General features: G+C 42.4%; 1 protein-coding gene across 1 annotated transcript in view; it reads right to left on the bottom strand.

Moving 5' to 3' along the window:
- Positions 1-15,708, bottom strand: part of LOC134631218 (A disintegrin and metalloproteinase with thrombospondin motifs 20) — a 77,335-nt gene that overhangs the window by 39,909 nt on the left and 21,718 nt on the right. Inside the window, exons 9-11 of the mRNA XM_063479326.1 lie at positions 14,845-14,991; positions 10,282-10,423; positions 9,053-9,157 (exon numbers count right to left, since the gene is read on the bottom strand). Coding sequence (XP_063335396.1) covers positions 9,053-9,157; positions 10,282-10,423; positions 14,845-14,991 — 394 coding nt within the window. The remainder of the gene's footprint in view (positions 1-9,052; positions 9,158-10,281; positions 10,424-14,844; positions 14,992-15,708) is intronic.

The raw sequence follows: 15,708 nt of genomic DNA, 5'->3' as shown, positions 1-15,708 counted from the left end.
GTGTGTAACCAAATCCTCCTCTCAGTGACTAAGATATCAGAGGGTCCTGTTCACAGAAAGAATGCAGGACAAGACGGCGTCTGTCTGGGTACGTAGCCCGCCGTCCGGGCACACAGGCGAGGGGAGCAGTGGCACCATGATAAGGAAACTCTAGAGTTGTGATAACAAGAGGAAGAAAGTTCATTACTAGCCTGACATCAGAAGCTCCCTTTTCCTGCTCAGTTTTTTTATCCTTTAACCAGAAAAGGAGAACGCTCTTTCTGGACACCTCACAGTGTTTATTTTGACTGCACTCCGTTTGCCATGGAAGCTTCATGTCCATGCTGTTACTCCCACCCCCAGCTCCGATCAGCTGAGAAATGAATCTACTATCTCTAATCCTTTTTCCACTACAAGGCATTTGAGCCCCTGCGTCATGTTCTGAAGACTCATGAGAAAATGGAAACAAAACCGTGCAACATTTACTTCACTGGAATTTTATCATTTTAGCTCATTAGCCAGTGAGATCGGTCAATCAATCAGAGGTAGCTCCTGGGCAATGGCTGACCTGGCTAATTTCTGCTTTAACACAAATTAACAACATGTATTCATTACCTCAGATGTAAAAATGCAAAAGGGCATACACAAAACCACATGGAAGCAAGTACTATTTGGCTGCTTCTGCTATCCTGGCTTTGTTTGCATGTGTGTTTTACACACTTGTGGGTCTTTAATGATGGAGTGTAAAGTCTGTACACAATGGCAGGCAGGTGTTAAGAGCTGCAGGGTATGGACTAAACAAGCCACAAACATTTTCATAATCCAGGCCTAGTTTGAAGAATTCCGGGGCTCACTCCTCCTGAGTCCGAGTCCAGTGTAAATGCAAACTGAAGGCGCCGATAATTCTGTTGGAGCGCAAACAATGAATTAAGAAAAGGAATCAAATGGAAAGCGCTGAAAAGAATTTGATAAAACATGCGCATTATTGGAAATAGTTTCCATGCCACAGAAAAAGGCAAACAGGTGCTGGACTTTGGAGCTCACCGAGTTCATGGAACTGTCAATGAAACACATTTAGGCAGTAAGTCCAAAAGCTTTCCTTTGTTACAGCAAATAGTTTCCCCTCCCCTTACAGCCCCCCACGCTTAACTTGAAGAGTGTCAGCCCAGACCTGAGCATCCCTTCTATACCTCTTCTCCAGGGTTACCCATCCCCCCTTATCCCCTCACGGTGAATTGCAAAGGCCGAGCGGAGACCACCAGAGTGCAGACAGGCAGCAGGACCCAAGGAGCTGTCAAACACAAGGCTGACTGTCTGTCACAGAGGACCACGGACTGTGTAAGCCTCTGAGGCATTCCACTATCCATGCTGGCACCCTCTGTTTACATCCGTTTTGTTTGGCCTGAAAAGGTGATGTGGTGAAAAAAAGAAAGAAGGAATGGGGAGGGGAGTGGAAACAAAAAAAAAGAAAAAAAAACACACATAAGTGCGCAAATGTGAATGTGTATTAAGTGTTAAGAATGACTGCTTAGGGTCTGAAGGCATCTGGGATCCACACTCAGTTCCAATTAGGTTCCTACCAAAGAGCATATACACATTTGGAAAACACTGAAATAAAAAGGCGCATTTGGCAAAGCGCAAGTACCCATTAAGGACACCAGGCGAGCATCTTTTTGCTAAAAAGATTGTCAAATTTTGCCCTCAGCTGGGAATTTGTTGAGACACTTGGAGGTCCCATGAGAGAAACCTGTCCAGCTGTGACTAGCATGTGTTTCAAATTAGAAATTTCATAAAGGTACAAGCTAACTTACCAGCTCATATCAAACTATGCATATCATATCATATTGCATGCATGTACATATATAGATCATGCAAGCTGAAATATACCCAATACCTTTGCCTCTTGGCTCTCAATGACATACTCAATAAAGATTAAGTGAGTAGCCCATGGAGTCACAGAGAGCAGTTACCAGCATGCTAACTCAAACAGTGAAAATAGTAAGGACAGCAGCATCTGCTCTGAGCACCTCAGCTGCTTTGGAAGTTAGCGCCCTGTAATTGCCAGGAAACTGTTGCAGAGAGCGCCTCATTTCTGAACCCAAGCCATACATCACAAGAGGAATGAGAAGGTAGAGGACTGATTTAAAAAGCACTCCACTCTTTCATTTTAACACGGCCATTTCCAAAAGCCATCACCTTTCATGCTGGCGGTGCCTTTCTCATGCCTCTGGGTTAGGAGTTCACCTCGGATGGTTGGGGGTTTGTGTATTGTCTCGAGCAGCTGTGAGCCCCCTTTCCTCCCAACAATGCAAAATTAAAACAGACTGCAATCTTAGAAATGCTAGAAACATCTGGAGCAACCTCTCAAAATGCGACGGCATGGACCACCGCTGTTAATTTTCAGTATGGCGTCATTTCGTTTTACGTGTTTTATTGCTTGACCTGGAGGTGAGGGAAGCTGTAGAGGCTATCAAGCCATGACAACATAGGATCATCTGCAGCACTTCCATTTGCTGGCCATGCGACTGGAAATCAGTCACCTTACAGCTGCTTTTACAGAGTGGATACACACAGACTCATTTTTTAGCCCATGAATGTGTTTTCACTGTCAGTTCCTCGAGTCTCCTCTTTGGCCGTGTCTAAAAGACCATAAGACAAGACAGAGAAATGAGAAGACACAGAGGAAGGTGTGTGGCAGACAACAGGAGAAACAACAACCTCTAATTTTACCTCCTCTTTGCTTCCTGTCCTCATTTGCCACCTCACTGTGGTCTCCGTCTTTCCGAGGAGTGTAAGAAACATTTCCGTAATAAAAAAGGGCCTGATTTTAGTAAATTGATCACCCTTTTCGAGAAAAAAAACTTTAAATATAAACCCAACCTGTGATTAGAAATTAACACCAGAACTGAGCAAAGCTACAATGTTACAATGCCACTCAAAGGTATAAAAGTATACAATACCATTTGCTGTTTGATCCCGACAGACCCTGTGTCCAGGTAACTACCAGTCACACTCGTACAGCTGTTGTGTATATGCGTATTTTCATGTGCCATTATGGCAAAATGTGGTCACAGAGAAACTGCAGCTGGATCTACCAGCGAGTGGTCAAATGTTCATCTGTTTCTGTATGTCTCTGACTTTGGACAGGCACTGCTAAAACAAAGATCTATGCAAGACACACTTTTGTGCAGTCTTCCATAGTTGGCTGTGATACTGTTGTCAAACCAATGACTAGTAAGTGCTTACCTATATATATGCTCACCTAGTTTTAGATATACAATTACACAATCTACATACAAATGCAAAAAAGGTTCCTGCAAACAGCTGTAACAAACAAGCTCAACTTCAGACTCTTTTTGCTCAGCAGCATGCATCTGTGTGAGCAAAAATAGATCAGGTAAACTTACCAAGCAACAGACAGGCAGAGTCAGCAATTATTTGTTTATTGGTTATTTTTAACAAAGTTAAGCTCAAACATCCTCAGGAAGTGGTGGAGTCTGCAAATACATTCGTTAGGCACATATGTTAACTCTAAATGAATGCTTATGTTGGGTCGTTGTAAGACGTGTAAAGAGACAACTGCTTGCTAACAAGTTAGCCAAAGACATTATTGTGTACGTCAGTGTCTCCCTGAACCATCCTTGTACAAGCCAGGGAGGGTTGACTGGCAAAATGACTGCACATTGACTAATCAACATGTCTCTTCTTATATAGTTACATCCTGGGACTTTGAGGACTCTCATACTTGGAATGTAACACAGAGCATCCATAGGCTTTGAGTCCTGCTCAAGCAAGAAAAGCTTGTTTAAGTTTGACACACATGTGCCCCAGTGTGCTGGGCAGTTCAGTTGTGTGCAAAGTATTTGAGCTATCATGTTTACAGAAATAACGACACACAAACTCGACCAAAAACGTGACCTCCTCTTAAGGTAATAAAGACTTTCTACATTAAGTCTGTGCTTGGGCTTGTGCAGGAAGTGGGATCACTGCTACAGTCGGATGCAGTATTTTCAGCTTCTTGCTGTGTTCCCATTATCTTGTAACTCTTTCCAAGTTCCACTGAATATATCGCCTTTCACACAGCGACGGGTTTAAATGTCACCACACTATACCGTAATCAAGCAAATACACATGCAATGAAAGCTCCACTCAGTGGTTTCCGGACACAGTATTTCAATCAGTAAACTGCATGAATGCGAAAACAACAATCCTCTTGTTACCCCAAACCCACACATATGTCTGCGATGATAGCAAATCAAAGTGGCAACATCCTGCAAATACCCAGAGATTAGCTGAGAGTAACACTGATACTGGCCTCGCGATCCCCATGCAGACGTGCACGCTCACACAAGACTGCACACAAACGCACTGCCTGTCCCGGCATCGTACAACAAGTCTGTCAAGCTGCCAGTGGAGATCCAGCCAACACTCATCGCCTCCGCCAGCATACTCCATTCTGCCCCGGCTTCACTTTTCAAGACCCCACTATCTCAACTCTAAATGGCTGAAACCAGAGCGGGTCGTCATTCTTTTCCAAACAAGATTCTGGAAATCAAAAGCAACTTCCTGTTTCTTAATTTACACTAACTGTTCATTTAAGCCATGAACAAGAGTATGTAGAAATCTTTCTTTCAAATATTTCACACACTAAAAACTTGGCTAGCAGCCACCACATTAAATAAATTTTAAAAACTAATTCATTGAATACTTCATCATTTCTTGCTGAGATGCTTTAGGTCAAAACCTTCATCCCAAAAAAAAAATAGAGCCAGCTTAAGCTCTGTTGCCTCTCTTTTGCCCCTCTGCCACCCACTGAGCCACAACGTGGTGAGAAGCAGCACTGGGATCTTCAAAGGGTAGGATACTGATACAAGGCCAAGCAGCCCTGCACTTCGGCTTGACACTTATTGACCATGCAGGCTGGCCCCTAATCTATGCACACACAAACACACATAGTTGCATGCACACATCTACACATGTGCATCTGCTCACACTTAAAAACAGGTACAATAAACGCACACATTGAAGCACACAATTAAAACACACACGCAAACAGTCGCAGCCAGGCGTGAAAGCGGCATCCTTTTGAAGGGTGAGGGGACTGAAACGGGGAAGAGCAGAGGAGAGAGGGCAAGAAAAGAGAGGATGGAGGGGGAAGGAGGGAGGAAGAGTGGTGGTGGTATTTATAGACAACAAGTGATGGGATGCCCTCGTTAGCGCACGGCCCACTGAGCCAGATGACAGAAGCAGCGGCCACGAGGTCATGTGACCGCATTACTCACTCCGGCACCCAGTGAAAGCAAAAGATGGGGAAGGAGGGTGGGAGGGAGACAAAAAGGCAGGATTGGAGATATTCAGAGAAGAAGGGAACAGAGAAAGAGACAGAGAGAAAACTACCCATGAACCCTGTGCTGCCCAATGCCCTGATTTAACTGAGCAGTATACAAACAAAGTTTTTCTCCACCTCCCTCTTTCATTTACAGGACATGCCACCCTCCCACTATTTGAGGCACCGACCTCAATTATGGATGGAATGGAATGGAATCGCTCAGAACAACACAGTAAGCAACAAAACACGTATCTGAAAAGAGCTGGGATCCTCAGTCCCCCAAACCCCCCCACCACGACCCCTATCCCAGAGGCATAGCTGCAATCCTACGAATCTGACAGCTAAAAGCAAAGAAGTCATGAGGGTCTGAGGCCCGTGCAGAGCCTAACACTTGAACCTAACCACGGACCAACGCAAAAGCAGAACCAAGACATGTAAAGAAGGAACAACGCAATTCTGACACAAAAGAATGAAGAGGAGTCATCTGGGCATGCAGATTATCAGACTTTAAACATGCTCAAAGACACACAAGCACACCCCACTCAGACACCACATTAAAGAGCACTTGTGTGGGCAGGTGAGCGTTGGTGCAGGGTCCCCTGCTCTTTCAACTAACGCCACTTCAAAGAGCACCCTGCATGAAGATGAATCTGGGCCTCGGCACCACAAACAAAGGTGGTGCCACTGCTGACGCACACACAGGCAGAAATGAAAGAACATTTTTCTCTGATTTGTTATTCCAGAAAAAAAGAAAAGGAGAAAACATTCAGTGAGCAGCAGTTCTCTTGGTGAAAATGCCTTGTTTGATACCAGAAGTCAGAGGAGAATGGCCAAGCTGCTTCGAGCGACAGTAACTCAACCTCTCATTACGTCCAAGGTATGCAGAAGAGCATCACTGAACAGAAAACATGTGGAACCCTTGAAACAGATGGGCTACAACTAGAGTTGGATGTCTCAAGACCGGTCTTGGTCTCGAGACTGGTCACAAGACCACTTTTACGTGGTCTTGGTCTTCTCTTGGTCTCAACGGACTTTGGTCTTGGTCTTGTCTTGGTATCGGATCCCTCGGTCTTGTCTTGGTTTCGCTGTCTCGGTCTTGCTGTCTCATATCGACATAGTGGTCGGGAGATTTGGAGTCAACAGTATCCATGACACACAACGTAACGTTTGATAATGTGTCATGCGCAAAAGCATCAGCTCTAAGAGCCGTGCTTAGAGAGTGCTTTGTAGTGAATCAGAAGAGTCGACTCCCATTGAGCGAGACCTGGCTCCTCACTTAATTTCCTTTCGCTGCTCAGCTCTCACACAGTGGCTCAGCTATGCTCCAATCCCTCCATATTGTGGCCAATCACATGCGAGGATATAGGATAATATCATTATGTGAAAAACAGAGAGGGTGAGAGACGCGGCAGTCGAGTGGAGCGTGCGTCTGTCCTCTCAGTAAGTGAGTGAGACAGTAGACAGCGGTGAGGAGGGCTATGCGAGTGCATCGCAAAAACACATAAATATGCCTGACACCCATAAACGAAGCAGCATCTGGCTGCAGTTTAAAGACTTTTTTGTCTTGTCTCGACTTTGTCTTGGTCTTGACTCGGTCTGTCTTGGTCTTGGTCTTGTCTTGGTCTCGATACCCTCTGGTCTTGGTATTGTCTTGGTCTTGGTTTAGGCGGTCTTGACTAAAAGTCTAGCTACAACAACAGAAGACCACAGCGGGACCTGTAAGTCTCAGATTAGGAAACTGAACTTTGCACAGTTTCATCAAAATGGAACAATAGATGATTGGAAAAACCTGGGTTATTTGTTGCTGACCATATTCATCCCTTTATGACCACAGTGTACTCAATATATCACTGAGTTCACTGTACTCAAATAGTCTCCACAGTCACCTGATCTCGGCCCAATAGAGCACCACTGGGATGTAATGGAACAGGAGATTTGCTTTATGTGTGTGATGCTGTCACGTCAACATCGATCAAATAGTTTCCAGTGGTTTCCAGTACTTCATACCTACAAAAGTGGCCTGCAAGAGCATGTGTCTAGATTTATTACCTATGACAATGTAGGCAAGGTGGTATCTTGAACATTTAGCTCAAAGCAGTGTATGCCTACATAGTGATTCATAAAGTGGCAAGTGGACAGAGTAATCAAAGAAATTTTGAATTTGAAATAGAAATTAGTTGTGGAAGGTTAGATTAAACCGCAGCTAAATCTGGTTAAAATGTAAGTATACATGATATGCATACAGTATATTTCACTGTGAAGTAGTTTCTTGTAAAATGCTGTTATGCATAACTGTTGAGAATAAAAACCTGACTTGATATAAGATTGTATGCTAGTCTCTTTAAACCTTAAATTAATTCTGATATAGACTACAGTGTCCACTAAAGATCAGGCATCAGTGGTAATCTAGCTAAATCAGCTCCAGTGGGATTAAGGGGTTGAATTTTAATAAAGCAAACCCGTGTGTGATTGAACTCTATGTGTTTCTCCCACATTCAGGTCGAGAGCAGTATGGGAGCTACAATCCCAGGACCATTACTGTTTAGTCTGGTTGTTGTAGTTGGATTAAGATGTTAGCTATCCCCTGTTAACCTTTCTTCGCTAGACTGGGCTGATCCAGGACCTAACATGGTGAAGAGGGAGATAGAGCAAGATGAAAGGATACAAGGGATACGAGATTTACATGGGTCCACACTACAAGACTGCTGGAGGGCATAAGGTTAAGGAGAAAAAGAGAGCCCTCCTTCTCTCACTCCCTCTCTTTCCTCCTCTCCAGCATGTTTTGAATGCTAAACACCAGCCCACCATAACAGCCTCCTTCACCTCCTCCTTGCTTTCCTCAGCCCTCTCCTCCCCACCTCCTGCCCAGCAGAATCACTGATGTGAGGTCTTTTGTGAGAGCGCTGGCTGGCCTCAGACTGGCTCTGTTACGGCCTGACCACTGACCCAATCACCCGCCTTTTAAAGAGGTTTTGGGGTCGTGGGTTCACAACAAGGTGACTCAACTGTGAACGGCGGTCGGCATCCTTTTTCAAAGGGCCCATGTATTTACCTTTCCCTATCAGGGCTCTCTCTCCCTCTTTTCTTTACATTTTTGTTTCTTCTTTTTCACCCCTTTCTCCACATATCTTCAGTAACTGACCCGTCTCAGGCCTAATTAGCATAGCATCCCAGAGCGAGGGGAACACTAAGGCTAATGGGGGGGTTGGGTCTCCGTAAAACACTTAGAGTACAGCTTCAAGTTTCTAACAAGGACCATCACCTGAACCCACTCGAGCAGGTTTCTACAGTCAATGTGGCGACAGCATAGTAATACATGATAAATTATTCCTTTTTCTTGGCAGAGGAAATGAACTAGCAGGGAAAGGCATCATGATTCAAAACAGAACTCCATTAGAGGTTTGGCTTGTGTCATTAATTTAAATGCACTGACAGAAATATCAAATTGGTAGCCTTTACTGCATCACAATAATTAATCATGTCCATTTACTAGATGAGAGACATATGTTTTCCTTCCGCTGTGCAAGAAGGTGGAAAAAAATCCTATGGAGCTCAGTGCTCAACGACTGTTTTTTGTGCCGCACCTTTAACCTACACTAGAGGTTCAGCGGCGGCTTTATCTACACCTACATTCTCAAATGGGCAAGTCTTGAATATCAGCTGGGACACCCTAAGTGTGTTCCTTAAAATTGTTAGCATTTTGGTGTAGATGATTTCACATAATCTATACATGGAGAGACTTACCATTCCATGTCCACAGTCAGTGCCATCAGCGAGTGGCATGTGTTGTGTACGGCACCCTTTGTGGTCCCCCTCCGCACTCGTACACCACAGCCTCTTGCACTGTTTCTGTGGGGGGAAAAGAAACAAACGCAAGCAGTAAATCATTTGGGAATTAACAGGAGAAGAGCTTTTCTGTGATGTGAATATCCTGCAAGCTTTTAAAGCATGTACAAAACACCTCTTATGCCAAAATATTTTTTTTCAAGAACACTGAATAACAGAAGAAATAATTGCTCCAGCCATATTGGTCTTACATAAGAGAGATAAAGCATGTGGTTGTAGTTCCAGTATATTAACGGAATTCTACAAACATTTCAATCCAAGCAGCTGGTAGCAGACTTTTTCTGATTCCCCTTTCGGTCCGTGTAAAGAAGTTTGACCCCATAATGGAAAGTCTATCATATTTGATACATGAGTTTTTAAGACCTCTACATCAACAGTGTGATTCATTTTCTCCTGAAATACCTGATATATAATATGAGACAGTATGCTACTATGAGCAATTAAATCACACTAAAATGAAGAATGTAGCAAAAATGATACGAATTGAAACTCAATTATGCAAAGTGATATTTAGTTTCCTTGTTTTAATTTGTCAGGAGGTTCAATTAACACTACAGTTTTCTCCTGATTACTTCATGGTTCAGGCTTTAAGGGGTTAACTACACACTGAATCCCTCAGATATCTTAATATAAGAACGAAGATGTGCAATTTTAACAGTTTTTCTACATGATAAATAAATGCTGTTGTAGTAAATGGAAAATATATGACAGTAAGAAATAATCATAAGAAATAAGTGTGTAAAATTACAGAAAAAATATGTGGTAACTCCGTAAAACACACTGTAACAAAGATTTGTTCATTCACAGAAAATGTCCTTGTTTACCTTTGTCCTCTTTTTTTAACTATACTACTACAAAACTATAAAAATAGTGAGAAAACAGGAAGTTTTTATGTCTTACTTAGGTTTGAATAATAAGAATGGCCATGTTGGAGTTTCAGTAAGAAAAGCTATAAAATTCTAAATGTTTTGGCCCAGGTGTCCAGTGGGTCACATTGGAGCCTTCGGTGGGTCAGTTTTGGATCCTTGGCCTTATTTTTGTCCCCTCAAATGTTTCAGGTAAAGAAATGTTTCCCTTCTATTTTTTACCATGGCTTTTTAATCTATTTTGATAGCAAGACAACGTACCAAGTAAGGACAAATTTGGGAACCGGGACCAAACATCAGTTCACACTGTCTGTTGGCATTGTAGAGCTGACCAGGGAGGAGGGTGGGCATGTCATATGTTCTGCCCACAGGCTCATCAAGGAGGCACTCCCCATAGCCGGTGCTAAAAAAATGAAAAAAAAACAAACAATAAAATAAATAAATTCAAAAGAAATCATGTACACATTCAACAGGCAGACTTTCACAGTACAGAATTCTTCATAACAATGTAGTAATTTCAACCCTAAAATGTATCAGCACACTTCATCTCTTTCATAAAAGCAAGGTAAACATCTCTGTGTCACTGTCTGTGATCATCCTCAGATGTGTTTTCCTTGTGGGTGGTCTGTAACGTTACCGAGGAGAGAGACTGATACCGCTTCCCCCTTAAAAGCCTAATCGCAAACGCTGTCACTGTGAAACTGGAGTTAGGCGCCACATACTGAATAAAACAGTATTTTGATGGAGACAAAAAAAGGGATCTGCTTACTGATCACATTTGTATTAGATGTATTTTCCTCTGCTGAAGGCAAACAAGAACATTTAGAATGCTAAAGCACCATGATTAAGTTAAATAAATCTAGACCAGCCCCAGCGCTACAGTATAATGACAGATTGTGCCGTATATGAGCCACACCCTGAGCCATGACACAATAAAAGAGACAACAAAAGCACAGCTGGACTTACTGCGTCTATCCACCAGCAGTCTCCGTATAAAATCATCCGCATTTACGGCCGTGAATGGGCACAAATGAAACATGTTAGCAGAGCAAGGCGAGCCACAAAGGATCTTCTCTCTCTTTGTTTACTTTGGGAAAAGGAAACTTTCAGATGAGACAGGTCTAGATGTGTAATTAGACAACATGTCTGCACTGCTCTGACAAATTTCATCCTGGATCGAGCCGCTAAAACACCTGCTCAACAAAGCACCAGCTGATGTGACAGGCCAATAATTACACAGGATTATCCTCCGTTACCATTACTTTGTTTCTTTACCCTTTCATTTCCAGCCATAATGTAAGAAATTGTAGCAAATGCTGGCTTGTGGCAAGAGGAGGGGATGATTACACTAGAAGAAAACAACAGCAGTGGAAGACACTGAATGCAAACCACATAGCAGCCTGTCGAGGAATCATTCGGACAGTCCCATATTACAGTGTCTTTCAGCAGTTGGTCATCTGTCTAATCGGTGCACTGGAACTTAATGGAATTATTATTAAGACCGAGACAGACCGAGGGAGAAGGGGCCATTGTGGTCATATTTTAAATGAAACATCTATGTTCTGGGAAGGGAGGACAAAAAATCAGCTGTGTGGATTCAAGACGGTGAGCCAATTCCCATCTGGAAACAAGAGCTCTCACACCTGGAAGCCTTTGGGAGACTTGGAAGTGTGTTTATTGACTCGGTTATTGTGTTCTTGTCACATGAGACTAAACAATAACAGTTTTCATGTACACCATAAAGGCAAGCTGTCAAGAGGTCAGCTCATGACAGATTGGAGGCTTCTACAAAGAGCTAAATGACATGTGCAGTGTTCGATCAAACAGTAGCAAGTCTGTCATGTCAGCGTTTTGCCTCTGACAAAATGAATTATTGTTGTCCTTTTTTTTTTTTTTTAAACAAAACAGTTCTAAACATACTAGCTTTCTTTAGAAAGCATACATTTCTATTTGCACACAAAAACAGAATTATTTCAGAAAATAAAATAAAATAACCAGGATCCCCTAAAGAAATCGACCTTTTCATTGAGCCATAGCACAAACTACTGCTGTGCAAAGATGTGCTTTTACTTTGTAGTGCTTAACCTCTAGGACCTGGCGTCCACATATGTGGACGTCACATTTTGGGTTATTTAGACCAAAATACTCAATTTTGCTCTACAAGGGCCTGATATCCACTTACAAGGACATTATACTGCTACTGTTCTATTGAAATTTTAAACAAATATCCTCATATGTGGCTCTCATTTTTCTTAGAAACAAAAATTAGGTTAAAAAAAATCTGGTAATTCTTTGTTTTTACATTCATCAGGTCCCAATCAGCCCATTTATCAAAGAGAAATTAAAAATGTATGCCGTGGAAGAGTTCGGGTTTTAGGAAGTTAAAACTTGTAAAATCAAGGTAAAACTTAAGGTTCTCTTCCAATTAAGTGTAAAAACTTCAGCAAGGTTTTGAGCTGTCACTTCAGAAAGAATCATGCCAAAAACAAAAGAAATCAGTTAAGATGATGCTCACAAAGCAGGAGATGGATTTACAAATTTATGACAGCGTTGTGTCAAGATCTATAGTGAGAAGTAACATCAAGAAATTCAAAGAGTCACACAGTAAAGAACAAGCCTGGCAGAGATGTGTCTAAAAACCCCAGAACAAAATACTAGTTAACGATTTAGTCAAGTCAGGGATAGTGGTCTCAAGGAAGTTAATCACTACAACTTTGTGCAGGAATGGACTGTGAGTTCACAGACCAAGAAAAACTTCTCTTCACTGCAGAAGAAACAACTTTAAGCCAGACCTAAATATGTGAGGAACAACCTGGAGAAAGATACTGGAAGTGGGTCCTTGGGTCAAATGAGACTAAACTGCTTGTTTGACTAAAGAGACAGTGTTTATGTTTGGATTAAGACGGGAGAGGCGTGAAACACAGTAGTGGTGGTATTGTGTTGTAGGGACGTTTAAGTGCATCTCAAAGTGGAAGGAATCAGAAAGAAAGAAAGAATATGTGACTACTCTCATGGGGGGAGGCTGATAATTCTGTCTTCAACTGTATGAAGATTGTCTTCAACTTCCTCATCCACAACCAGATGGCTGTCCCTCCTTGAGCCTGGTCCCGCCTGAGGTTTCTTCCTGTTAAAAGGGAGTTTTTCCTTCCCACTGTCACCAAGTGCTTGCTCAAAAGGGGTCATCTGATTGTTGAGGTTTTTGCTGTATAATGTCTTTACTTTAACATAAAAGTGCTCTAAGTCAACTGTTATTGTGATTTGGTGCTATATAAATAAAATTGAATTGAACTGAATTAGAGTTATATATGAATAAACACAAAGTAGATGTAGTAGCTCCTAGTTTTCGTCAAGAAAATAGATGCTGATGGATTATTTATAATGATTTCACATTATACTTTATAAGAGTTGTTGCTGCTTTGGCAAAATTTGAGATGTACATAGGAAATCGATAGGGTTTCCCCAAAATGAACAAGAACTAGAGGGTAGGAATAGTCAAAGAGTTGCATTTAAATTTTATATTTGGATGTTGTGGGTTAAATCAAATGGCACAGTGCCAGAGTAGGAATGAATAGTGTCTTTGTGCAGCAGATGGGACACAATGACACTGCACTACAACAGTACAGTTTTCATCAGCTTTCAGGTACGGGACTTGAGTGCACATTATTACAACAATATTCAGACAAGAGGGACCGCATTGGGGAATCCGTTGCTGTTTGAAAAGGGATGTTTTAGAGTGGCACGGCTTTTCGTTTTGTAAACTGTTACAGGTTGAATTTACTCTACGGGAAGAATGGGCAGTCAAAACACTGATATACTTGACCAGGTCGGTCCACTCAGCAGGAGTGGTGCTGCAGAAGTGCTACTTTCAATCAATGCTCCTCATTGTTGGCTGGCGAAAAACTTCAAAAGCACTTGGACTGCACTCTCAAGAGCCTTTCCCACCGCTGCGGCTCCCACACCGAAGCCAGTGCTTCGTTCTGGATACCTGCACTGTGTGTTACATCCAAAGTGACTAACAAATATTACAGTTTAGCATGAATGTGACTGACGTTCACATCATGCTCTTCCTGTTTTTTTGTGTAGTAATTAGATACAAACAGAAGAGCAACACAGCTTTATCCAAACAATAAAGAGACAGATGGACATTCTTCTCAACTTTGGCCGTAAGTTCCAACCACTGGATGCTGAGGTCCGGGCTAGCTGGAAACTATGCAAAGAGCATGGCCTTAAAACTCCATATGAGGCCATCGCCTAACTCTCGAGACGCATCTGGTCAACAAGGCTGTCCTTTGTGAAGGCCTCTACAATTAACAGAGGAAAGGAGGCAAAGATTAAAGGGTCATGTTCAGGGAAGATGTAATTATAACTGACATTTGCCATTTTAAATCGAAGTCAGGATCAGCATCCGTGGGTGCGGGTTTGGAGTAGCTGAATCAGCCACCTCGCCATGCACAAGGTTGTGGTGATGAAATGGGATTAGTGACTAGATTACTGTTTGGCCAGCTTCTTTACAAAATAGCTCTGTCTGAGCAGGGAGACAGATGAAGGACTTCAGGAGATCCATCGCTCAGGTCAGCTGAGGAAGACCCCCAAATTCAAACAGGAAATACTCTTTCAACACAAGGCAATAACAACTCCACACAGTTTACATTACACTGACCTGTCTGCAGAGTTCTGTGGGAGACTGGAAGCAGTAACATGTAAAAGTTCATGCTGCAGTTGGAAAAACCATCACTTTCTCTCCCATGAGAAGAGCTCATAATGAGTCATGTGTTTTGATTACGAAGCAATTTAGAACCAGATAGGAGAGCTGCAGATACCTACTCAAGAAAGTCGGTGATGTACTTGCGACTGCACTTGGACCATGACCAAGGGTTGGTATCGTAGTTAAGTGTAGGAGCCATGACGTGATACTGGTGCTTTATCCCTGCCTCCCGGCACTTGGGGTTGTCATCATGAGGCATGTTGAACCTGGTGCAGAACAAAAAAATAGGGGGAATTTAGAGATTGTGAGGGTTATCATCCGATTATTAGATATGACATAGTAAAAAGGATAAATGTCTAAGATCGACTCTCAGTCATTTGTAGCAGGGGGTCACAACCAGCCCGCAGATCCGGCAATACCTTTGAGTTATGCCTCACACTTTGCACTTTTCCTCTACTGGTCTGTTTGTTTTCCACTTCCAAATACATGCACATCCTTATTTGTATTATTTGCTAAATATTTAGAGAGTAAAATCCTTTCAAGAGTTTCAAGAAAACTCCAGCTGGCCAGTAGGTGGTGCAACATTGTCTTTAAAATGTCACACTCCATCTATCAGCATCTATTGGCTTCAACATCGAGAACAACATGCTAGTGAGATCTACCTCCAGCTTAGAGGTCAAAGCTCACCATCTCACATTCTCAAAGGGCTTAATGCTTAGAAAAAGCTGGGGGCAATAGCACCTCACACATCAGTTGCTCTCACAGACAGGAGAACAAGACTGATGTCTACACAATCTTACCAATAAAGCTGCAATAACACTGTCACAAACATTTGCTGAGATAATAATATTTCCTGTATTTTCTGCAAGTCCAAAAATCAGTTAACCAGCTAATTGTTTGAGCATTTGTCTTTAGCGATCAAGCAGTGAGACGGGAGTCTTTGCAAAAGAATAACTGTACGTAATGAGGCATGGAAGCTGCAA

Source organism: Pelmatolapia mariae, linkage group LG7, assembly GCF_036321145.2.
Source record: "Pelmatolapia mariae isolate MD_Pm_ZW linkage group LG7, Pm_UMD_F_2, whole genome shotgun sequence".
In the NCBI taxonomy this organism is placed as follows: domain Eukaryota; kingdom Metazoa; phylum Chordata; class Actinopteri; order Cichliformes; family Cichlidae; genus Pelmatolapia; species Pelmatolapia mariae.
Note: the sequence above shows the minus strand (reverse complement) of the source record. Positions and strands in the feature narration are given on the sequence as shown.